Source organism: Trichoderma breve, chromosome 2, assembly GCF_028502605.1.
Source record: "Trichoderma breve strain T069 chromosome 2, whole genome shotgun sequence".
NCBI classification, from domain to species: Eukaryota; Fungi; Ascomycota; class Sordariomycetes; order Hypocreales; family Hypocreaceae; genus Trichoderma; species Trichoderma breve.
In genome coordinates this window covers 6,661,842-6,685,550 of record NC_079233.1, presented here as the reverse complement: position 1 = coordinate 6,685,550, position 23,709 = coordinate 6,661,842, and the positions used below count along the sequence as shown (strand labels likewise).

At 51.1% G+C, this 23,709-nt stretch overlaps 8 protein-coding genes across 8 annotated transcripts; 4 read left to right on the top strand and 4 right to left on the bottom strand.

Annotated features, from left to right (window-relative positions):
- Positions 1–683: 683 nt before the first annotated feature.
- On the top strand, positions 684–1,776 carry T069G_04251 (short chain dehydrogenase domain-containing protein; the record flags this gene model as incomplete). Its single annotated transcript, XM_056171461.1, has 3 exons — positions 684–894; positions 940–1,594; positions 1,659–1,776. 3 exons carry the CDS (start codon positions 684–686, stop codon positions 1,774–1,776), a joined length of 984 nt encoding a protein of 327 aa, XP_056032353.1.
- A 465-nt stretch (positions 1,777–2,241) lies between these two features.
- On the top strand, positions 2,242–4,319 carry T069G_04250 (fungal specific transcription factor domain-containing protein; the record flags this gene model as incomplete). The annotated part of the gene is made up of 6 exons (XM_056171460.1): positions 2,242–2,555; positions 2,631–3,368; positions 3,422–3,524; positions 3,584–3,843; positions 3,896–4,191; positions 4,258–4,319. The coding sequence occupies 6 exons, from the start codon at positions 2,242–2,244 to the stop codon at positions 4,317–4,319; spliced, it is 1,773 nt and encodes a 590-aa protein (XP_056032352.1).
- Positions 4,320–5,110: 791 nt separating this feature from the next.
- T069G_04249 (fungal specific transcription factor domain-containing protein) lies at positions 5,111–6,798 on the top strand (the record flags this gene model as incomplete). Its single annotated transcript, XM_056171459.1, has 4 exons — positions 5,111–5,549; positions 5,622–5,905; positions 5,966–6,081; positions 6,135–6,798. The coding sequence occupies 4 exons, from the start codon at positions 5,111–5,113 to the stop codon at positions 6,796–6,798; spliced, it is 1,503 nt and encodes a 500-aa protein (XP_056032351.1).
- A 2,128-nt stretch (positions 6,799–8,926) lies between these two features.
- T069G_04248 (dnaJ domain-containing protein) lies at positions 8,927–10,293 on the bottom strand (the record flags this gene model as incomplete). Its single annotated transcript, XM_056171458.1, has 3 exons — positions 8,927–10,001; positions 10,072–10,160; positions 10,219–10,293. 3 exons carry the CDS (start codon positions 10,291–10,293, stop codon positions 8,927–8,929), a joined length of 1,239 nt encoding a protein of 412 aa, XP_056032350.1.
- A 1,816-nt stretch (positions 10,294–12,109) lies between these two features.
- On the top strand, positions 12,110–13,357 carry T069G_04247 (oligonucleotide/oligosaccharide-binding (OB)-fold domain-containing protein; the record flags this gene model as incomplete). The annotated part of the gene is made up of 1 exon (XM_056171457.1): positions 12,110–13,357. The coding sequence occupies one exon, from the start codon at positions 12,110–12,112 to the stop codon at positions 13,355–13,357; it is 1,248 nt and encodes a 415-aa protein (XP_056032349.1).
- A 94-nt stretch (positions 13,358–13,451) lies between these two features.
- On the bottom strand, positions 13,452–14,391 carry T069G_04246 (2OG-Fe(II) oxygenase superfamily domain-containing protein; the record flags this gene model as incomplete). Its single annotated transcript, XM_056171456.1, has 2 exons — positions 13,452–13,735; positions 13,803–14,391. 2 exons carry the CDS (start codon positions 14,389–14,391, stop codon positions 13,452–13,454), a joined length of 873 nt encoding a protein of 290 aa, XP_056032348.1.
- A 1,294-nt stretch (positions 14,392–15,685) lies between these two features.
- On the bottom strand, positions 15,686–19,058 carry T069G_04245 (uncharacterized protein; the record flags this gene model as incomplete). Its single annotated transcript, XM_056171455.1, has 5 exons — positions 15,686–15,823; positions 15,869–16,399; positions 16,581–16,615; positions 16,664–17,059; positions 17,138–19,058. 5 exons carry the CDS (start codon positions 19,056–19,058, stop codon positions 15,686–15,688), a joined length of 3,021 nt encoding a protein of 1,006 aa, XP_056032347.1.
- A 2,203-nt stretch (positions 19,059–21,261) lies between these two features.
- Positions 21,262–22,525, bottom strand: T069G_04244 (endoplasmic reticulum vesicle transporter domain-containing protein; the record flags this gene model as incomplete). The annotated part of the gene is made up of 3 exons (XM_056171454.1): positions 21,262–21,716; positions 21,787–22,362; positions 22,444–22,525. The coding sequence occupies 3 exons, from the start codon at positions 22,523–22,525 to the stop codon at positions 21,262–21,264; spliced, it is 1,113 nt and encodes a 370-aa protein (XP_056032346.1).
- Positions 22,526–23,709: the final 1,184 nt, after the last annotated feature.

Genomic DNA, 23,709 nt, shown 5'->3' with positions numbered 1-23,709 from the left:
GGCGTCGTTGAATATACTAGGCCTACATCCTGTGAGCTGCATATGCCTAGCGACATAAACAAGGCATCGAGTGTGGCATCAGCCAATTTAAACTAGTTCAACATATATACTTGAATGATTCATGGCGGATAGGTGCTATTCACTTCGAACTCTCTCGCGGGCTATCAGAGTGCCAGAGTATCGGCTGCTCTTGGAGAGTAGAAATTTACAAACACAATGGAGAGACAAGAAGAAAGCTTGTATGACGAAGGACACAATGGAATTAAATTTAAGCTTATAAATGAATATAATACATTTGTTTCATTGGTTCTGTAGCTCTTTACCTATGGCTTGAAAGTGCGGCTGTCTGCGGGTGAGTTGCGGCCGCAAACTGCGGCCGCACTGCGGGCGCTCCTCCTGTAATTGCAGTCTTCCACCTCCCAAGACAATCCAGAACCCTATATTCCCCATAAATCTGCAATTTATTGCGATCCATCAATGCAACTTGATTTAGTAATATTCTTAGATCAGTGACATGATGAATTACCAATCCTCTTTCCTGATGCCATCTAGGGCTCCCCAGAGCAGCAAGCTCACGGTATATAAGGGCAGACAAGGTCTCCCTAAATCAACATCATTCATCACAAACTATCACAGAAATACACTATTGTATACTCAACTCAAGATATCATTAACCGTTAAACATGCAAGTCCCCAGAGGCGACGGTACCCAAGGCAAGGGCAATGGCACTCGATTGCCCAAGGAAACACTCGATCTCTTGGACGCTGTTGACTTTAGTGGCAAGACAATCTTGGTGACCGGAACTACCAATGGCCTTGGAGAGGCTGTCAGCAAGCATATTCTTGTCCGCAAAGTCGATAGGCTAATCATGGGCGTCCGGAATGTGCCTCGAGGTGAGGCGTTGAAGGTCAAACTGCTCGGCGACTCTGCTGTGGCAGCTGCAAATCCCAATGCCAACATTGATGTCTTTGAGCTTGAAATGGAAGATTACGGGAGTGTTGCGGCATTTGCTGCTAAAGTTCAAGAGACGACACCTACACTCGATGTTGCCGTCATGAACGCAGCTGTTGGTGGCGTGCAGTACAGTGTTGCAAAGCCGACTGGCCATGAGAAGATGCTACAGGTAGACGTGCTATCTACTACTTATTTGGCCCTCAAATTGATTCCTCTTCTTGAGAAGACGGCTGAAGTCAAGGGTGCACCAAGCCGTCTAGTCATGGTTGGCAGCTGGACGCAATTTGGCACCTCCATCGCTGAGAAGAAACTCACTCACGATGTGATCAAGCATCTCGACGACGAAGCCAATTTTGATCCTCGCAGATATCCTGATACGCAACTTCTCAACGGCCTAATTACTAATGAATTGGGCCAGCGTCTTGACAAGAAGAAAGTTATTGTAGTTGAGCCTACTCCTCCGTGGACTCTCACAAACTTTGGCGCAAGCTATCCTGATGGACCAGCTAGGCAGGCTGCCAGAAAGATGATGGATGAAGTTGGATTGCCAGTCGATGAATCTGCGTTGACTTACATTGTTGCCATTGTCGCTGATGACGATGTTCATGGCCAATACCTCGACGATAACATGATTGCTCCGTAAGTGGTCGCCGAGTTGCCTAATTGAATGGCATAATCTCCGTTACTAATCTTATAAATGTAGTCGCTCCCCTTACTCTCTGAGCTCTGATGGCCAAACTTTGCAAAAGGAGCTCTGGAAGGAACTTGTGGAGGAGTTTGAGAAAGTTGACCCTACGATTAGCTCAGTCTCTGTCATTTAAATCTCGAGGTGTAGCTATTCATAGAGGTTTCTCAGTAGAGAAATTACAATACAAATTTGGACCATTTAAATACCTGCATTATGAGTTCGAAGAAGTAGACTTAGTCTATGTACATGCGCACATCTACTTCATTAGCTCCCAAGTCTGCCATGCGCTTAAATAGGAACTACGGATAGCTGCTTAAAACCATACATTCCATACACCTATCTAAATTAAATTGTGGCCACACTTCCCCAAAGGCCAAGGCTGACGAATTCAGCTCGAGTTAGCATCAACCATGACGCCTAGACACAAGCCAAAAGAGCCCGATTAAGGTGATGACATCATGATGCCATCAAGAAGGAGTAAAGTGTTTTCCCTTTATATATATATTCCCTGTATACGCGCAAAATCCTACCTTGAAAGGGCGATACCAACTCGTACTTGACTTATAATGGGTAGGTGCAATGTACGGTAACCATCATCATGCTGCGGCCGTCGACAAATGGATACGTGTGGTGCTTACGTGATGCGCTTTACGAGGACAATTCCGACTCTTTCAACAACACGCTTCTCATCAACAGTACCTTTACAGGGATGGCCTTTAACATTTTCTATCCGTTCATTTATTTGACATACCTTTCCTTCCAGTTTGCGAGGTTCTTTTCAATACGCCTCTTCCGGCTAGTAATGGCACCCGTGAGGGGAAAGCCCGACCTCGCGTCAAATGCGTGCTATTCCTGCAAGACGAAGAAACGGCGTTGCGATAAGAAGCTTCCACGATGTCTTGAGTGCACAAAGTAGGTAGACCTCACGACGGATGATGAGTCGGATCAATTGTTCACAGAAAATGAATGGCGCTGATGCAAGAGCAGGAAAAAGCGGCGGTGCAACTATGACTATGTCAACAAAATCTCACCCATCAACTCTGAGCAATCAGATTCTTATGAAGAAAACTATCTCTCAGTTCAATCAATAATCTGCCCCCCAAATCCATATACCCTTCCGCCTTCCACATTTCCAGCCTTGTATTTCGTCGATCCATCCGTCTTTCACAATCATCATGTCGAGTTACCCAGAGCCAGCATACCGAGCTATGTTGCCGGAGAGCTCGGCAGCAACCAGCAGCAGGAGCAGATCGGTCGCCTTTTCTTTCATACGATTCATTCCTGGTTCCCCATGGTTTCCCGAAAACGCTTTTATGACGACTTGCACGTGTCCGCTGAAGGTGTCACCACGGCTGCTGACTTGGGTTTCTTGTTGTTAGCCATGAAGCTGATGACATGGCGCCCTCCTTCATCAGAAGGTGACGCTCCTGTTGTAGATCCGACAGCGAGAACAGCAACTTATCGTGCTGCAAAACAATTCGGTTTTGAGCTTGAAACGGCTGGAGTGATCTCTCTTCGTGTTCTTCAGGGCATGATTCTGGTGGCACTCTACGAGATCGGGCACGCAATCTACCCTGCTGCATTCATGTCTGTAGCGGCGAGTGTACGGTACGCGCATGGTTTAGGGATACAACCTGGGGGAATGCAGAGGTTGAAGCTACCGTTATCGTGGGTGGAAGAAGAAGAACGGAAAAGGGTGTGGTGGTCTGCGTTTCTACTAGATCGGTGAGCTGAGGGACCACATGAGACAAGACACAACTATGCATTTCTAACTATAGATTTAGATTCTCTGGCATGACTTGTCCAGGCTGTCCAGCTGCGATTGACGAGCCCAGACCAGAGGATCCTCTACCCACAGATGATGCGCTTTGGGACGAAGGTGTAAGTGTCTTTGCCACGAATACATTCACCCTACAACAAATCTAATTTTTTTACTACAGGCTACAAAAGTGCCCTTTTCGCCCTTGCTGAAAAATCCCGTCAGCATGGAGTTTGGGAGGTTTGCATTGCTAATACAAGCCTTTGTGCTGCTATCCAAAGTGCTGCGGCTCATGTCTTCGCGAGATGAGCAATCACACCTTCTAAAAGACGAGGCACAGCAGTTAGAACGCACAGTCAAGGCGCTGCTTTACTTTGGACAGATGGAGTGCAAATGGCGAAACGGGGTTCCAAGCTGTGAGCTTCACTCGATCTCTCACATGTGAGTAATATATCTCTGGGTCCCTATAGAACAGCCAAAACTGACCACCAAGAACACGAAGCTCTTTGATCACAATGTACACCTCGTCAAAGATTCCTGTTGAGATGCCGGATAATTTTATAGAGCCTCTCGCGGACGTCCTGGACAGTTCCAATTACGAACACATGGTAACCGCAGCGCGCCGCGGACGAGACGAAATTTCCCCCTTCTTAATACAGATTCTATACCTGACATCGGTCCAACTCTTGAAGAGAGAACGTCCCAAAAACGGAGGAGACTGGGGCGAAACACGCGTAGAGAAGCTCAAGACCGCGCTAATGTGGCTGGACAAGAGGTGGCAGCTCGCAGGTAAGCTGCTTATTCGAGTCAAATTATTCGAAAGCGAGATCCATGGAGCTAACGCACGTCGCTTAGGAGTTTTTCGTCAGGCGCTAGAAGCCCAGCAAATCGCCTTGTCGAGAGAGACTTCAAGTTGATTTGTTGATTAGTTATTAGTTGACGGAGTGGTGTGACGCTGACGGGATATTCCTGCTGCTTACCAATTCCTACACTTTGGCGATATAGGAGGACATTCGGAGTGTATATACTAATCACCGGACATAGTTGCACAGTTATAATACACTATTTCAAATAAATACGAGAAGTAGGACGGCGCGTGGGCACTTGTAAATGGAAAAGTAATGGTAATAGTAATTGACGCGCGCAAATACAGCGTAGTCTTGTACAGAAACTCGACTTACTCAACATGCTTATTGAACGTCTCATCTTCAGTTCTTTTGGCGTGAGCTTGTGGGTTGACGTCAGAGGATAGAGTTGAAGCAATATCATGAGTTGTGTGGAGAGTCACCAAAACCCTGTATAAGCGCGCTGCCATAGCACTGAGCTCTGCATTGTGACGGTCATTCGCCTGTTAAATATCTTTCTAATCTACCCAAAAGATGCATAATGAATATAATTTAACAAACCAGAAGGGCAATATAAAAGGAAGATCATGCATTGAGGCAACAGTGTCGATTGATGGAACAATTGTGGCGGTGCGAGTCTAAGAGATAACAAGCTCCAGCACTAAAATCCTGAAGCTGACCGACGGACCGACCGAAATGGGTGCTTGCTTTGTCATTGGCCGTATTCCAGTGTCGTCAAGTGTCGGTAATTCATCCCATCACACGACTTCTCACGATCAATTTGCCTCCCTCCTCATCTACAGCTTCACAGTACAGATTTTCAACCCCAGTCTATGAGTCCATCTTAGCCCTCTTCAGCCGCCATGTCGAACAAAGGCGAGAGCGTCATTCTCCCCAGCAATGCCGTCTTCCTGGTCCACAAGGTCAGCAGCTCTAAACCCGGGCGCGAGATTCAATGGGAGACTCGCTCCAAGACGATGCGCGCAGCTCCCGACCCAACTCCCCTGGCAACTACAGCAGCAAGCACAAGTAAAAGCGTCAAGGCCAAGAGCGAGGCTGCCGACGGAGCATCGTGGGAGTTTGTCTCCTATACACCTCGCAAGGACCAGCAACTAGCAAGGCGACCAAAAGACAAGCGCAGGCGGCGGAATGAAGCTCCAACCGTCTCACCCAAAGAGCGAGCTGTCGTTCCTATAAAACAGCAGCCGCAGCCGAAGTTGTCATTGTCTCAAAATCCAAGCGCCAACTTTCCAGATCTACCTGTGACCCTGGTTGGGCATGCGCTGCTTTATATAAACTTTTGTATGCTGCTTTACACATCCTACAATACCATCTAATGATTGCATCTCAGAATAACTGACTGCGAGAAAAAAGACTTTCACTCAATAGCCGCTGACGCTTACACCCTTCCATGCCTGATGTTCAACCCCGCCAAAAGGGACTGGTTCCCTCGAATGATGCAGGACGAAGTCTGGCGGTGCATCATCTTATCTCTATCCGCCAGCTCGCTTGCTGCAGTGACGGGAGCTTCTTCCAACTATGTAGATTCCCACACTCTTCTCGATGAAGCGCTGCGGCAACTCAAGGGCCGAGTTGCATCGGGCGCTCTTCCCTCTGATCAAACACTGGGGGCAATTTCGTGCCTTTCCATGTGGAGCGTAAGTTTTGGAACCCTCTCTGCTTTTCAGATTGTATTCCCCTCAACTAACGAGGTCCAGAATGAACAAGGCAATTATGACAAGGCATGGATTCACGCCAAAGGCCTCGCAGAACTCGTCAAGTTACGAGGAGGCTTCTCCAAGATTCATGAGGGGATGAGATCCAAGTTATACCGGTAAGAACTGCAAATCCACTCTCGAGTAGCCCTAGCTAACAGTATCCTGTCAGAGGCGTTTTTGATATCGCGGTAGACCTGGATAGACCCCCACTTATAGAGGGTCTATGTGACTCTCCAAGTACTACCTCTGAAGATAGTCCATACTCGGAAGTATCTGAAGCCTCCTCATCTGAATGCCGGATTCCATCGAGTCTTTTCAGCATATTTCAGGATGTCTTACAAGTCAGCACCACTATTGAAGATGCAATGACTCGAAACATCAAGCTGGACACGACTTATCTCTATGAGACTGTCTTTGGGCTCTACAACCGCCTGCTCAATTGTCAATCCGACACAATGCCCAGTTGCGACGACAGCCTGCGAATCTGCCTCATCACATACATCAAATCCATCGTATCAACAGATCGTCTGAACGTGACATCGATGAATTTGGTCCGCAAGCTCCAAGCTTCCATCCAAGGCTGTCTACAATCTTCAGCACCGCTGACAAGGTGGAAGCTATTTATCGGCGGCATGGCTGCTACAGATGGGACCGCCGAACAGCAGTGGTTCCTCCAACAACTGGCAACTGCCACATCAGAGAACAACATGACTGGTGAGGCTGGCTGGAAGTCACTGCAGGCGGAGCTGAGCGACATCTTGTTGATTAAGCCAATCCATGAGACCGCCGGCTATAAACTATGGCTGCAAATTGAAGAAGCCCGTTCTACTTGATTAAGGGTGCTCGTTTGACAATACAAGCTTGGAATTTGCTCGAAAATTGTATACTCAACAATACACAGCACAATGCACGGATGAATCAAGGTTGAGATATCGCTGAGAAAACGAAGACTGCGTTCTCAATTATGCTTCGCAATTTGATGATTTGCAACTACTCCTCTGCTGAGCTTCCCCTTTCACACAACGGAGGGAATCCACCGCAATAGATGATCCTACTGGACATACGGCATCCGAAATAAATACATCCTGCAAGTACTCTCAGCAATCCAGCATGGCTATAATTCGCTCATGAGTCATACCATACTGAGCGCCACAACAAAACAAACACATCTTGATAACCCGAATACGGTTCATCCCACCAAAGGTACACATGGTTACCATCGCAACGTGTGATGTTCACAGAGTTTGTTTAATCAACAACGAATGGGCTACTGAAGTTATTTCTGTGGTGTACGATAAACCACCACTGGCTTGCGAAACGGGAACTCTGATATGGCGATAGTTTGACGATGAGTCACCGGTCGATGAGGCGTCCATTGTCCAAGGGAGGTTTAAAAGCAAGAATTGCGTTGTTTACAAAAACAGTTGCTAGTACTTTGCAATGCCGAGATGAAAATATACGAGAAAATGATTCTAGTCAACAACACAGTATCGCTTGTGTCCAACGAAAGAAATGTTCAAGACAATAAGCTACATTATATAGTCGAAAAGATCCATCTTTTGATGTTATATATTTCTCAATTGCTTCTCCGTCTTGTCCTAGAATTCACGTTCGACTGAAGCAACATCTACGCCCTTACACCCCCGAAGCCTACATGGCCCATGGCGTAATTCAGGACGAGATTGAGTTATATTCCTATACCTCATATCTCTCATCTACAGAAACTATAGATATGAATAAGTCAAGATGAAACGGTAAACATCCGGAAGATCATCTGAACTCAAATTCCTCTCTCCAGTGGCGTCTATATAAGGGGGCCTCATCCCCCCGGCCCCCCTCTCCTCATCTTCACCCATACACAAACGCACATCCAGCTCCAGCTTTCTTCACACGCTCACATAATCCAACGCCCACTCTCAATAGTACAATCTTCTTGTACCTCGATACAAACATCCACCACTTCAAACAACGCCTCTCAATCTCACTCAACCATACCAAACCTCAACATCACTCACCACTCCATACCACAACAACGTCCAGCCATGCCTTCCTCTATACTGTCTTCCTCCAGACCAAAAAGCTGGCGGCCCGTGGGCAGCAGCAACAATTTCGTCCGACCGGGTCCCCGACCGGTTCTCCCTGAGGCAGAACGCATCAGAAGCGAAGCTGCCATGAAGGCTCTGGCGGAAGACCTCCGCATGTTCCAGATTAAGGAGAGGAGCGAATTCATCGTCATGCCCAAGTTCAGGAAGCAAGAAAAGGCCATGATGAAGTGGTTGGCATTTGGAAAGGAGCGGGGTGTCCCCCTAAAGGGAGTCGTACCTCGGGGAAGGGAACAAGAAGGGAAATTGAAGGGGGGGTCTGGGAAGATCATGGGAATACAGTGGCTCCTTGTTTGTTTACCTTGTTTGCTTACTTGACCAGTATTATTAAGTGTTGAAGTATATCTTGCCTATCAGAAGTATCTCATAATGGAACCGATTAACTTATACATAAAGTTTACATACGTGTACATGTAGACAGCACCCCAAATCACTGTAAAATTCTGTATTAAAAAGTACTTCGACTCTTTCCATCATATCCCTCAAAAGAGGAAGCTAACCAAGCTACTTACATGTACCAGTCCGTCGGGATGTGGAGCGTATTGTAGAGGAAGAGACAGAGAACATCCGAGTAGCCAGAAGGCTGCAAAACGTGTCCCATGGAAATGATCATGGAAATTCAACGTTCCAAGCCGACTGCTGTAGCCTTCCATCAAGCAACAGCCTTGTATTACTCTTCCAGAAGACACACTAACCATGGCGACACCACACAAACATCCGATAGCTGATGGTACTTTTCACGCTCTGTATATATACGATCCACAAGTCTATGGTAGATGAAAAGATTACATGACATGATGCCCTACATAACTCCTCTTGCTCCCCTTTTGCTGCAATTGTATCCCTCTTTTATCACATCTCATAACTCATCGCGTTCATGCGGCTTGTCAGGCCGCCCGCTATCTTTGTGCAAGTCCACGCCCTTCTTGAGCCTCCACTTCTCCCAGAGGTCCCAGAATTCGCCCTCCATCTTCTTGTCCATCTGGTCTGGCAAGATCACTTCATATGTAACATATAGGTTTCCAAATTCGTGGGTGTGGTAAACGCTCTCGCCCTCTTCGTGCCACTTGGGCATACCTTCTCCAGGAACGGTTTCCACATGTCCGCTCTGAATGACCTGGCCTCGTTCGCGACCCAGACGAACAACATGCTTGTCGAGGTGGGTGAGGTTGCGAGTCCAGCCACCCATCCAGGCCTCGCGAAGGGAGAGGACTTCGGTCCAGTACAGGTCGTGGCCTTTGCGCCGGAAGAAAGTGCCATCGACGCGATCGGGGTTGTCGTCGTAGGATGGAGCCTTCTCGCCAAGGTTGACAATGAGATCACCGGGAACCCAGTCGGGACTCTGGTCGGCTTCGTTCTCAAACACCACTTTGGAGTCTCGTGCGACGCCTCTCTCCACGGTCAGGCTAATGGTCGCCAACTTTCGCTCGACACGGCTGCCATGACAGATGGGGCACTTGTTCTTAATGGTCTTTCCTGAGCCGCCACAGTGATCGCAGCGAACCTGCATCTGCTGGAACATGCCAGGAACAAGCTGCTGCTTGACAATCCGGATACCGTGTCCACCGCAAACATTGCAGGTCTCGACCTTTCCGTCTGCACTGCCCGATCCCTCGCACCTTTCACAGATATGCTGCTTCTCCCACTGGAACTCGGTAGTTGCGCCGTTGTAAAAGTCGCGAAGGGAAATCTCTACTTGAACTTCGATGTTGCTGCCTCGGGGCTCACGGTTAGATCTGCCGAAGTGGCCGTGGCCACCGAAGAATCTGCTGAACAGGTCATAGGGATCACCACCACCACCGCCACCACCCTGGCGATGGGACTTGACGCCCTCGTGACCATAGCGATCGTAGACCTTGCGAAGCTCGGAATCGCTTAGGACTTCGTAGGCTTCGGACACTTGAACGAATTTCTCGTGCGCAGTTTCATCGCCTCTAAAAACAACAGAGCAATTAGTCAACGTTGGCAAGAAGATAGGCTGCGTCTAGTCAGAGGATAGCGTACGGGTTCTTGTCTGGGTGGTATTTCTTGGAGAGCTGTCGATACGCAGACTTCAGCTGCTTGTCTGTGGCAGATTTGTCGACTCCCAGAAGCTAATTCAGGCACGTTAGCATAATTGGTACTCATGGAGAAGAAAGAATCTTGTCGCACTTTGTAAAAGTCTTCGGCGCAGAACGCAAGCGATACCAGCGCCAGCAAGACGAAGATCGCCCCGCGAAGTATCATGATGTGCAGGTATTCTGTGAACTATGCCAATGATGTTCAAATTGAAAAAGAAATGAATTAGAACAGAGATTAAAGGTTCGAAGGGACCATAAAACCAAATCTCCCCTCCTGAGCTGCTTCGGTGGCAGGGCTGTGCAAAAGGAAAGACAAGCTCGACACAAGGCCGAACGACGGTTTGTAAGTTTACAGCGTGTTAACATTTCCAGCGGCATTCAATGGGCCAAATTAGCCTGCAGCATGCATCATAACCGATAAGCCGGTTGACAGCGCTATCGGAGTGCGCCGATTGGCCGGCGGATTAACAGCGGACTAACGAGAGACCCAGCATCTCCATCTCCACTAAAATTCGACACTGGCTCTCTACTTTAGGCAAGCATCGCGTCTCACCTTGAACAGGCTGGCCGCGGTCAAGCCAGAGAAAAAGAAACAAAGAGCATCATCTCTCTCTGCCTGGTCCAAGTGAAGTGAGGCTTGTTACTGTTACAGCTCAGCTCAGCCCAGCAAGATGAGTTCCAAGAAATATGCCTTTGTCCCGATGGACGACGGCGGTTCCTCCTCGGATCGCCACCAGGAGAGCCGCATGAGGTCGCGGCAGGAGTATCTCAAGAAGAGAGAGGCTGAGCGTCTGGCCCTGCTGAGGAGGCAAGTCGCCGAGGAGACGGCAGAGCTCAGGAGCGGCGTCAGGCTCTCGGAAAGGGAAAAGGCAGAGTTTGCAAAGAACAGAGAGCTGCTGCGCCTGGCCGAGGAGCGGCTGAGGATCGACGACCACCAGGATGGATATGTGATGCCAGAGGATTACATCACCGAAAAGGGAAAGCTGGACCGGAAAAAGAAGGAAGAGGCGCTGTATAAACGCCATGTCGAGCGGGATGAGTACGGCCAGGAGAAGTTTGTCACTGAGCACGACGAGTGGGAGAGGGAGCAGACCACAAAAGCCAAGGCACAGATCCAGGGCCGGGAACGGGAAAACGAAGACTACAGCTATGTCTTGGACGATGCCCAGTATATCCAGTGGAGTATGGATTCACGGATGCCAGGCGAGGGCAAGACTCTGACCAAGGAGCAACAATTTCTGGAAGCCCAGATCGAAGCAGCAGAGAAGAAGGCCCTGTCCATCCAGGAGACGAGGAAAAGTCTGCCCATCTACCAGTACCGGGATCAGTTTCTGGAAGCCTTGGAGCAATACCAGATCCTTGTCATTGTAGGTGAAACTGGCAGTGGCAAGACTACTCAGCTCCCTCAGTATCTCCATGAGGCAGGGTATACAAAGAACGGCATGAAAGTTGGATGCACACAACCACGAAGAGTGGCTGCCATGAGTGTAGCTGCGCGTGTTGCCGACGAAGTTGGTGTCAAGCTTGGCCACGAAGTTGGTTACTCTATCCGATTCGAAGACTGCTCCAGCGAAAAGACGATTCTCAAGTACATGACGGATGGTATGTTACTGAGAGAGTTTATGACTGAGCCAGACTTGGCAGGGTACTCGGCCATCATGATCGACGAGGCCCACGAGCGGACAGTGCATACCGACATTTTGCTGGCCCTGGTGAAGGATCTGGCGAGAGAACGGAAAGACCTAAAGCTCCTCATCTCTTCTGCTACCATGAACGCCGAGAAATTTGCAGCATATTTCGATGACGCTCCCATCTTCAACATCCCCGGCCGACGGTATCCCGTTGACATCTACTATACCCCTGCTCCCGAGGCCAACTATCTAGCTGCAGCTATCACAACAGTGTTCCAGATCCACACAACTCAGGGCAAGGGAGATATTCTCATTTTCCTTACTGGACAAGACGAGATTGAAGCCGCCGAAATGGAAATTGCCGAGACAGCAAAGAAGCTCGGAAATCGCATCAAGGAATTGGTCATCTGCCCTATCTACGCCAACCTGCCATCAGAACTCCAGGCAAAGATTTTCGAACCTACTCCAGACGGCGCACGCAAAGTCGTACTGGCAACAAACATTGCTGAGACAAGTTTGACTATTGACGGCATTGTATATGTCATCGACCCCGGCTACGTCAAGGAGAATGTCTACAACCCAGCCACGGGCATGTCGAACCTGGTCGTCGTCCCTTGCTCTCGAGCATCAGCCAATCAGCGGAGTGGTCGTGCCGGTCGTGTAGGGCCGGGCAAGTGCTTTCGATTGTATACCAAGTTTGCTTATATGAACGAGATGGAGGAGTCGCCGCTGCCAGAAATCCAGCGGACAAACCTCAACGGAGTCGTGCTGCAGCTCAAGTCACTAGGCATCAATGAACTTTTAGACTTTGAGTTTATGGATCCACCTCCGACAGAGACTCTCATCGGTGCCTTGAACCAGCTGTTTGCCCTCCAGGCTCTCAACCACAAGGGCGAGTTGACCAAGATTGGTCGGCAAATGGCCGAGTTTCCGACGGATCCTATGCTAGCAAAGGCCGTGCTGGCAGCCGACAAAGAGGGCTGTGTGGAAGAAGTTCTCTCCATCGTCTCCATGCTGGGTGAAGCATCTGCGCTCTTCTTCAGACCAAAGGACAAGAAGATTCATGCCGATAGCGCCCGAAACCGCTTCACCATCAAGGATGGTGGTGACCACGTTACACTGCTCAACATCTGGAACCAATGGGTTGACAGCGGCTTTTCACCCATCTGGGCCAAGGAGAACTTTTTGCAGCAGCGGTCTCTGACTCGCGCCCGAGATGTGCGAGATCAACTGGCCAAGCTCTGTGAGCGCGTCGAGGTCGCTCCCTCGACATGTGGCGCCACCAACCTACGACCTATCAAGCGCGCCATCACGGCTGGATTCTTCCCCAACGCAGCACGCCTGCAGAAGAGCGGCGACAGCTACCGGACGGTCAAGAACAGCACGACGGTGTGGATTCACCCGAGCAGCGTGCTAATGTCAATAGACCCCCCAGAAAAGATGGTGATTTACTTTGAACTGGTGCAGACGACAAAGGAGTATATGCGCAGCGTAATGCCGATTGAGGCTGGATGGCTAGCAGAGCTGGCGCCTCACTTTCACAAAAAAAAGGACATTGAGGCGTTGGAGGAAAAGAAGATGCCGAAGCAAGGGCGATGAGATTGATATTCCAGCACTCGCCTTTCTATTTCATTCTCAAGTTGGTATAATGCTACATACATACATATTATGACAATCGCAGAACAAAGGACGCTTAGTTTTTGGCCTCGTCCTCCCAACGGTACATGATCTCCGTCCTCATGGTATACTTGGTTCCTTCGATTACATCCGCTCCCTCGTGTAACAGCAGAGGGTGTTGGAAAATGAGGACGCTGCCCGCCTTGGGATTGACATCCAGGCGCCGCTTCCGATCAGGCGACAAGAAGGCGGTAGCGCCGCCGACTAGGCCTTCATCGTTGAGGTAGAGATGCAGGGTATAATACGTCTCTATGATAGGGCCATCGGGGTTGTCGGCTCGATACGCCGCGTCACAGTGTGCTGAGATGGCATGTTAGCTGCTGAATATTCCGTCTCGCATGATTCTGAGCGAGTTTACTCTACTTACGTCTGAAGAACATGCCAGGCGTGTACTTGAGGAAGCGCATCCGCTCGTTCAGCCCATGAAACTGCCATGTGCCCTTCCTGCCGCGGTTATGATCAGGCCTTGAGCACGGGGCCGTGGCAACTAGCTCTTGCAGTCCCTCAGCTTGAGCACACCGATCCCACAGCCGGTCCACGAGAAGCTGCTTGTCCCAGATGATGCGGTCGCTGTTGCGGTATCCCGGAGCCCGAGTTTCCACCCCGGGCGCGACGCTGATTAGAGCGGGCCTCCAAGGCGAATCTTCCGGCTTCTCGCGCGGCGCCGAGGCCTCGGCGAGGGCAATCAGTTCGTTGCACTCTTCAAGAGAGAGGACGTTGTCGAGGATCCAGGCCTTGCACTTGGCGTATTCAGGTACATCGGTTTCTTTCCACGGTACTGGACGGAATGTGACGGGATCTGTGGCCGGGCCGGTGAGAAATGATTCGGGAATGTCAACGTGGTTAGAGGAATAATCCACGCGGATGAAGCCGTTTGCAGATCGACTGGCAGACATGTTGGGCTGTTGTTGTTCAGATGCTGGGGAAGTAATGGATTTGAAGAGCCTGGAAAGCATGGTGTATACGGTGTATGCGTAGCGTATCTTTATATAATAAATGGAACAATAACGATTGGAGGCTGAAATTGAGTTGGGGCTTCACCGTAACTCTGGCCGCGGACTGCGTTTGCGTTTGCCTAAAGCTGCTAAAGCTGCGGCTCTTAAAACAGGTGCCTACCGTAGGTATTATTGATCAATCCCGATCCCTGAGGCCATGCGCGCGGATCATCCTTTTATATACGTCACTTTTATTCAATATCAGACGAGACAAAGATCCAGAATCTTACGGACAAGTGGCACAATCAGATAATGGCGAGAAAATAGAGTGATTCGATAGGATTTCTGTCCTCTTGTGTTGAAAGGAATAGGGGGCAGTGCAGTGCATCCTGTTGCCTTGTGTGTGGAATTTCCCGAGCGTAGGATGATGCCTAAACAGTGGAGGTGAGACCGTTGAGGCGGAGCTGGCAGGCTCGGCAACCGGATGAAGGATTCCGGTTGACACATTTACTTAAAAACATATTATTATTATGGTTTACTTATTTTGAGGACAAATTATTCATATGCTGAATATTTGAGTCAGGCTGAATACTGGGATAGCACAGGGAATGTGTTGGGCAGCGAGCTGAAGTTTGGGGACACAGATTTGGGGCTGGGCTGTGCTAACATGGACACTTGGTTTTATTGATGATTCACCTTTTGCTATAACTAGGATTGTTGTGATTCATATGGAAATTGTGTATATACGTGGCTTGTTAAGAAAATTGGTCAATGCACAAGTTGTATACCCTGTTCTTTCTCGTTATCGTGATAATGCCTGCTAGATTACCGCTGATCGAAACTGCACACGTATCGAACTCACCAAACAAACATACCCTGCATCTCACTACCATACACAGTCGTTTTCATCACCCAACGCAGTTTTTCATCAAATACTCTCATACCATCATACACATCATTCATCAAGATACAAGAAAGAATAAAAGTAATTCATTAAAAAGAAACAAGTCATTCTCCCTATTCAAATCCATCTCATTAAACCCCGTAATCACATCATCATCATCATCCAAAAAGTCATCAATATCATAAGCACTCGCTTCTTTTCTATAAATCTGACCAGAAAAACAAAACAAAGAAGCCAAAAAAAATTAACTTTGCCCATCATTTCTTGTACCCGATATATAAATTAAAAGCGAAAACAAAATCATCAATCATAACGTAAAAAAAGAGAAGAGAGACATAATGACATAGACACAAAACAAAAAACAAGAAATATATCGTCATCAGAAGTCGTCATCATCGTCAAATCATCCCATCATCTCCTCCTCTTGTGCCTCCTCTCCCTATCATCGTCGTCGTCCTCAATCTGCCTTCGTCTCCCCTCACCCTCACCACCACCGCTGCCACCACTACCACCAGGGGGTTGCAATACTCCCGCCAACGGTCCCGCCAACTGTCCAAGCATGTCGCCACCAAGCACCTCCCCAATCACACTCACCCAGCTTTTCCGCCCCTCCAGAGCCCCCGTCACGTTTCTCACCAGTTTTTCGATTTGCTCAGGGTCCGTCCCGCCAAGCGCCCATCCGCCGTGAACTTCCATGCCTCCAGGCCGTTGTGCTGGACGGTGAAACTCGCCGCTTCGAGTAACGATGCGGTTCTTGCCGTGACGTCCGCCATCCAGTGGTTTGCCATGCGAGTCGAAACGATCAGGTAGATTTTCGACATCGTCGTCTGAATCAGAGTGACGATGTCTCCGACGCCTACCTTCGCCATCCCGGTTAGGAGAGCGGTCGTGAGTCGTATCAGACGTTAATCGACGGTGGTGGCTCGACCGCTTGAATTGATTCTCACGCCGCTTGTCGTCCTCAGACTCGGAACTGTCTGATTCAGACTTGGTGTCATGCTCCTTTTTATGCCTCTGCATTGTCTTGGAACTCGTCGGAGAAAGCGGCCCAAACGACACAGACTTTCTCCTGGTACGAATAGGAAACACAATCTCGGGAATCTCAATGCGAGGCGGTGGCAGTGCCTTGAGCGGTTTTACAGCCTCTAGTGCAACACGTTAGCTTCAATGAATGACTTTCCCTCTTAACAAAACCTGAATCAAAAGGAATTCAAGGTAGTGCCGCACAAAAGTACGATTCAAACGCACCCTCATGTTGTCCACCTTTCTGATTAGGCAGACTGTTGCTTCTGGAGAGGTCACTCACTTGATCATTCGGGAAGATACCGCCCGCCGGTGGCCCTGCAGGGGGAGGTCCGGGCGGAGGCGCCGGACCCGAAGTCGGCGGACCAGCCGGCGGAGGAGGTACATAACCGGGTATTCCCGAGGAGTTGACGCGAGGCGGCGGTCCGGAGGGTGGCGGGGGACCGGCCGGCGGGGGCGGAGGAGCATACCCGTGATAGTCTTGTGGCACGTAGGGATGGTACTCCCGAGGTGGAGGCACGTTAGGATCAGTATACGGCGTGTAGCTGTGCTCTCGCGGTGGAACACCAACTGGCGGCGGGACCGCTGGAGGTGGAGGCGGAGCTGGGGGAGGAATACTGGTAGGAGGGGGGGCGGTTCCGGGAGTGCTCGATCCCGGAGTCATGGGGTAGGGGGGGTAGTAGGCACCGCCAGAGGCAGTTGGGGGGGAGTGCGGCCTGCCTTCATCAAAGAAGCCACCGTTTGGAGGGACATCGGGATAGCCTGCACAAAGCTCAAAAGTAAGTTATCGTTTACAGACAGCCAGTTTGCTTGGCTATGAGGGGTTGGGGGGATGCTCACGTTGTCCTTGCTCATCGCGCTCCCTTGAGCGCCTCTCCTTCGAGCGCCTCTCTCTCTTCTCGTCTCTCCTCTCCTCCTTCCGCTCCGCTCTCCTCTCTTCCCGCCTCTCCTCTTCCTTTGCCTTCCTCTCTTTGTCCTTGTGGTCCTTGTACGCTTTAATGCCAGCGGCCGCTGCGCCCGCGCCCACTGCGTCTCGTAGCTCACTCCTGCTCCTGCTCCGTTTCCTCTCTTCATCGGATCCAGAAGAGGAGGGATCTCTTTCACGTCTTCTCCGTCGGTTTCGTCGCCTCTCCTCGGCCTCGGATTCATATCCTTGGCCCGTGGGAGAGCGCGGATCGGGTGGTAGGGGATCGTGCCCGTACTCAATCAAGCCTAGCCCAGGATCAGCCGCGGTTTCGGAATAAAGGGATCTGGCCCTCGACCTGCTCCTGCTCCTGCTCCTGCTTCGGCTGGGAGAGTCGCGCCTATCATAATCGCGATCATGATGATCGTCATCGCTGAATCCACGAGAGGTCGAAGCCTCTCTCTCTCTCTCCTTCTTCTTGTCGTGATGGTCTTTCCACACCTTGCCGGCTATGCCAGCAGCAGCGGCGGCACCGGCAAGCTCAGCGCCACGTCGCAGCGTCGACTTGCTACGAGATCTGCTTCCATGTCGTGACTTGGATCGCGACTTTGACTTGTCGCGGAAATGCTTGACCAGGCCAGCAGCCGCGGCGGTTCCAACAGCGGCCTTGGCCAAGGTTGAAAGGCTGCGCTTACGGCTGGGTCGGCGCGAGCGAGAGCGCGAGCGAGAAGACGAGTAGTAGTCATCGCCGGAATAGTAGCCGCGGCCTCGGCTGCGGCCTCGGCGTCTCTCCTCCTTGTCGGCTTTGCTGGCCTGGTGGTACTTGACGGCGCCGGCTGCAGCGAGAGCAACTGCCGCAAGGCCGAGACCCTTTTTGAGCGCGGAATGGCGATCGGGAGATTCGTCGCCGTCTCCCCAGCGATCTTCATATGCGCTGTGAGCTCGCCTGATGGCCTCAGTTCCAAGAGCTCCCAGAGCAGCACCAGCAAGAACCTTCTTGCCACGACCCTCGGCAATCTCTCCGTACTCATTGGGACGACTTGAGAGCAAGGCGGTGATGCCAGCGCCGGCAAGGGCACCCTCAGCGAGGTGGCGCTTGTGATGATCCGAGCTCTGGCTGCGGTTGCGGCGAACGGTGCGGCGAGAGTAGTAATAGTCATCCTCGTCGCTGTGGTAGTCATCGCGGCGGTGTTGACGGCGATCGCCAACCTCTCTCCGTTCACGGCGGTAATAATACTCTTCGTCGTAGGGAACACGGGCGACTTCTCGATCACCCTCTCTCTCCCTGAGCACAATGATGTTTGGGTCCTGTCTGGGAATGACAATCTGCTGCGGGGGCGCTTCCTGGACAATGATTTTCTGGTCCGGGGCGCGCTGGCGCACAACAACAGGTGAAGAGTGCTCCGGCTCTCGATAATAATCGGTTTCCTTGCGATAACGCTCAACCTCGTGGCCGTGGTTGTCCTCAAAGCGCTCCTCAACCCTCTTTTCGATGCGCACATCCTCATCATGATGGCGGGGGCGTCTCTCCCAGTCACGGTCCGACTCACGGCGCTCAACATCTCGCTCATAAAAGACGGTGCGAGTGCGATCGCCTTCAACATCGACGGCGGAGCGCGGCCTGTCGGGGACATAGCGCTCTCTCCGCTCATACTCTACATAGTCGTTGTTACGCTCCCCGGAGTAGCGCGAGCGTCGTTCGTCGTCCATCTCAATAAACTTCTCAGTGCGGTCGTATCGTTCTATTCGCGGCTGGTTGACCTTGTATCGGGTAACAGTGGTGGCTTTAAAGCGCTCGTCGTCAGAATCACTTTCGCGGCGTTCTCGATAGACCCGGGTGGTTCTATAGTCGGCCATTTCTCCAGCCCGGCACTACCTATCTCTCTGCCGAACTCTCTCTTTCTCTCGCAGTTCTCTCACAGTGTCTATCTTTCGTTTGTCTGCTGCTTTCTGCTGCTGGAGACGTCACTCAGAAGAGCTAAAGGTGTCGGAAGATGAGGCGGAAAGAGAAAAGGCAGCCAGGCAACCAGAGGGACACAGTAAAAACAGTAGAGGATCCCAAGAGGCTGAAGAGCACAAGGAGGGGTAACGATTGTGTGGGAATGCAAAGGATATGACGCAGAAGAGTCGCAGAGGCCGAGGAACCCCTGCTGTAATAGGGCTTTTGGGTGTCGAGACGGCACCAACGGAGGAAGCAGGATAACGTCAGGACAGTACCAATAGCGGGCCTCTTCGCAGTGGGCAGCTGATGACGATGTTTCATTGGGGAGAACAGAAGCTGCTCGAAGGGTGGGCTGCTGACTTTGAGGCCTTGTGAGCCAGCTAACGGGGAGACTAGACAGGGCCCTGGTAAGGCTAAGGCGAAGCTGTGATTTCTGCAGTCTTCTGTGCCCGGGTCATGTTATTTCGGCTTGTCAGCTCGGGCATCTCGCAGCTGCTCGGTGTTGTTCCTGCTGTCTTGTCTTCTCTTATCTCGTCTCGTCTCGTCTCTGTATGGTCTCCCTCGTGTCATCCCTTGACAGCATATAGCTTCATCATCGTCATCAGCTTCATCACCATCAGCATCGCCAACATCACAACAAACAGCGTCTCGTCTTTCCCCTCCCTCTCCCTATCCCTCGTCCATCCCACAGTGCACCCCAACACGGTACAACTGTTACTGATCGTTTTCCTGTCTCTTGGCCCCCCTCCCCTCCTCTCTCTCTGCATTCGTGCCCTCACCCCCCCTCTCAACAAACCAAGCACCCAGCTGTGGTTGGTCACCTGCATGAATCTGGAAGAAACGAGCACCGCCTTGTGACCAGGCAGAAGCGTGGCGCGGGGCCTCAGTAGTCGGTCTGTTGCATCCACGAGGGCGCCAACTTGTCTCAGACGGCGAGCGCTCAGCACCACCCGATCCTGCAGATGCTGTGGCACCGTCTCAGCCTCACTTTTTTTCTTCTAGATATTTCTCTCCCAATCTCCTTCTGTCTGTTTGTTTCCCTTGGCTGGCATGCTGTGCTGCGCTTTGCACCCAACGTCATGGATCAGGGACCGACAGGACAGGCTGTGAGGGCCCAAGTGCAGTGTGACGCCCAGGTTTCATTTACCCGATCGGTCGCCCTTGTTGCTTGTTGAGAGTTTGAGCCCGGCCGTCTTGTGTCCTCGCATCGCGCCGTTCCGCGCTAAAACGCCCCCTCCGTTGCTTTCTTCTATTTTCTACTGGAACGGAGGAGTCCGTCCTGGTTCCTGGACTGGAACAAGCAGATGCAGTTAGAGGGGGGGAGAAGAGTCAAAGTGCCATTGCCAGGGAAGAAGCTGTTTGGCGAGGAGGGGAAAAAGCTGCTGGGCTGGGCGGGAATGTCGTCATGGCTCCATTTTAGGCCTGTCGCTTCCAAGCAGCCCACTAAATCCCACCCAGTAGGTCAGTTTATGCACAGAATAGCTGCATGTCTGGCACCATCATCAAGGCATCACCGAAGGAAAAAAAAAAAAAAAAAAAAGAAAAAAAATCACCGCCAAGTGCCGCATTGACTCGTGGAGTCTCTTTCGGTCATTGCCGGTATGCCTTCAAATCAGCCTGCCAACTTGACTGTGCGCTACCGGAGCTTGCGCCCTACCAGTATTACTACCCGTATTCCATCTTAGGTTCTATTCGTAGCCGCCTTATACTGCCCTGAAAGGTGCCATTCAGCCTCCCGGAAAGCCGACGGATGAGCCCAATAGCGCTTATGCCAAAGACTGCCGTCCCTTACAGATGAAAGCCGAAAAAAAGCCTCCTAGAAGCCGGCGCTGGCTCCGAGATGCCATTCTGCAGCTGCTTATTGGTTGATACAAGGTGAAGAATCCTGAATATCCGATTTCTATGTCTGTATGTAGTATGCTGCTATGTTACAACTTTGCTATACTCGGTTTACAGCCTCTCTCAAAACTGCCCAAAGTATCACATGTAAAATGAAGAAACCAATCAAGATGCCCCATAAAAGAAAGACCATGCACCAGCTACGCCTCGTTTTGACCCAATCTGAGGTTATTGTATCCATTCCATCCATATACACCACAGCCAACGACATCCATCTACTTACTCATCGTATCCGTGCTTGTTGCCCAAAACGCCGATACCGCCGTTGCTGCGCCGCCTCTTGCCAATGACCTCGCGCACCCAGTCGCTCAGCGTAAACCCCCAGTGGCCAGCCACCATGACGCCGCTGAAGATGTTGACAATCTTGACCAAAAAGCTAAAGAAGCCATGGCGGGTCTCCGCGACGCTTAGCATGATGGGCTCAATGTCGTACTTGAAGAAGATGCCGGGGACTTGGTGGTCCGAGATGACCTTGCTCTGCTCCGTGACGGCGTACTGGTTGGTGTTGACGACCCTGTTGCCGGTGAGGTAGACGGTGGGGACGACGGAGAGGAAGTACTGGAACTTGTGGAAGTGAACAATGGCGGGGTTGACGGTGCGGTCGAGGGGGTTGACCAGCGATGGGTAAAAGGGGCCGTAGGACATTTCCGAGATGATGTGAGAGAAGTTGAACTCTAAACGCCGTTAGTCAGAAGACACATTCTCAACAACGACAAGTGACAAGGTAGGATAAAAAGAACATACTGTCATGGTCCAAGTGCTGGCCACCATAACCGTGGCCTCTGGCTGTAATGTGAAAGTCGCCCTGCACCCTGTTCAAGTCCAGGCTGCCATACATACGGCAGCTATCCGGCCTGCCCTTTGGCGACGGCGTCTTTGCCCACTTGGCCTTCTTTCGGCTGAGAGCCACAATGTCGTGCACATGCTCCTCGCCAAAGCCCTCATCGTGGGCGCCATGCCAGCCTTCGCCAGTGTCCAGCTTGCCATTCTCACTCTTGCCGAGCCTGTGCATGCCCTGCGCGTCAACCCACTGGTGCCATGTCGTAGCATCGCGCTTCAGCTTGTCTCCAGCAAGGATGCGATCGCCCGATGCATCCTGGACGTTGACGTGGAGGTCGTTGCAGTCCATCTTGACAACAATGTCGAGGTTGACCTGCATGTCGTGCCCGATACCCTTTTCGACGGCAAACGTGTGATGCTCGGCTCCGCGCCACCATTGGCCTATCTCGGTCCACAGGAAGATGCAGGAGATGAAGAGCATGGCGACGGTCCATTTGCCGCCGCCTGACGTCTTTGTCACATACTGAGGTTTTGATTTGGCTGCAACAGAAGGAATTAGCACACGCGACTCGATGACAGGCAATGCAGAGCTAGTATATAGCTGGGAGGGTCAAATCGTACGGAATGCATCAAAGGCGCTGACAATGCCACCCTTTGCGCCAAAGTCATCTTCATTCAAGCTCGACTTCTCGAAGCCGTCCATTGTGGAAATTTGTGATTGTGTAGGAGACGTCTATTGTTTAAAGAGTCGAAATTGGCATTCAAGTAGCCGAGACAGTAAGAAAGCGAGCAAGAGAAAAGAGAGAAGCCCACAGGCAGATGATGAGCTACGGCTTGCTGAAGGCTACCTCATTCCACGGAAGCTGCAGCTTGTCGACCCGCGCACTTCCAACTGCTCAATTCGATCCAATGGAGGCGTGCGCAGTGTCGAAATCACAATTCGGCCTCGACCAAGTCCTGTGCAAGGCGTGGCGGGCAGCGGCGCATGTGAAAGCACCGGTTTGATGGCATCAGCATCAGCGTCTCTCTCTTAGAAACCACAGCTGGACACGTCTCCAATTCGCTTTCCCTGGTGCCAAGGCTGACGGTGATTGGCCGGGTGAGCTGCGACCGGAATATCGGCGGCCCGATGGTCTGGAACGCCAAAACGCTCACCGGCATGCTGGGCGGTGGCTGATTTTCAGCTCAGCAATGGGCGCTATGGAATGCAGAAATGCTGCCAAATATGGGATGCAGGATTGTCCCATTTGGATCTACAGAGTGATTTTGAGGGATTGAATCATTTGCGGTACATTGTGGCCATTGTCGCGTTGGTTTGACTCATGAACAGAGTGCTCCGTAGGTACTCCATACAGTAAGGCATTTGATTGTCGTCTGTCCCAATCCGTGTTCTTCAGAGGTACCAGACGAGGTCAAGTATGGTAGGTACATGAAGCTACGCGTTGCTCTACACTCCAGAACAAGTACACACCTTTTGCTGTTCCGCGTACTGTAGCGTTCACACAATACTGACTGCCTGGTAGCACAGTTCGTACTTGTAGTTGAGCACAGACGTTCAAAAGGCAGTGGATGCTCTAGCCCCGGCCTAAAAAGCCCAGAGGCGCAGGAACCCTTGGAGGATGGCGGGCCAGGGTGGAATCAGGGCAGCAAATCATGGAGCGCTAACGCTGGCGAGATCTCGTGGCAGCGGGCTTGAGGCGGGCCAAGAAAGGGCCAAGAGATCACTCGACGATGGTGTTTGGCATATCGTGACTGGCAGACGTTGTTGGGCTGATCACAGCATGTACTGGTGCAGAGAAGGATACCTGCTGACGCTCTCTATTTTGTTGTAGTGGTGAGAGTGATGAGATCCATGTAAAGCCTGCTGCTTCTTGCTTACCTGTATGT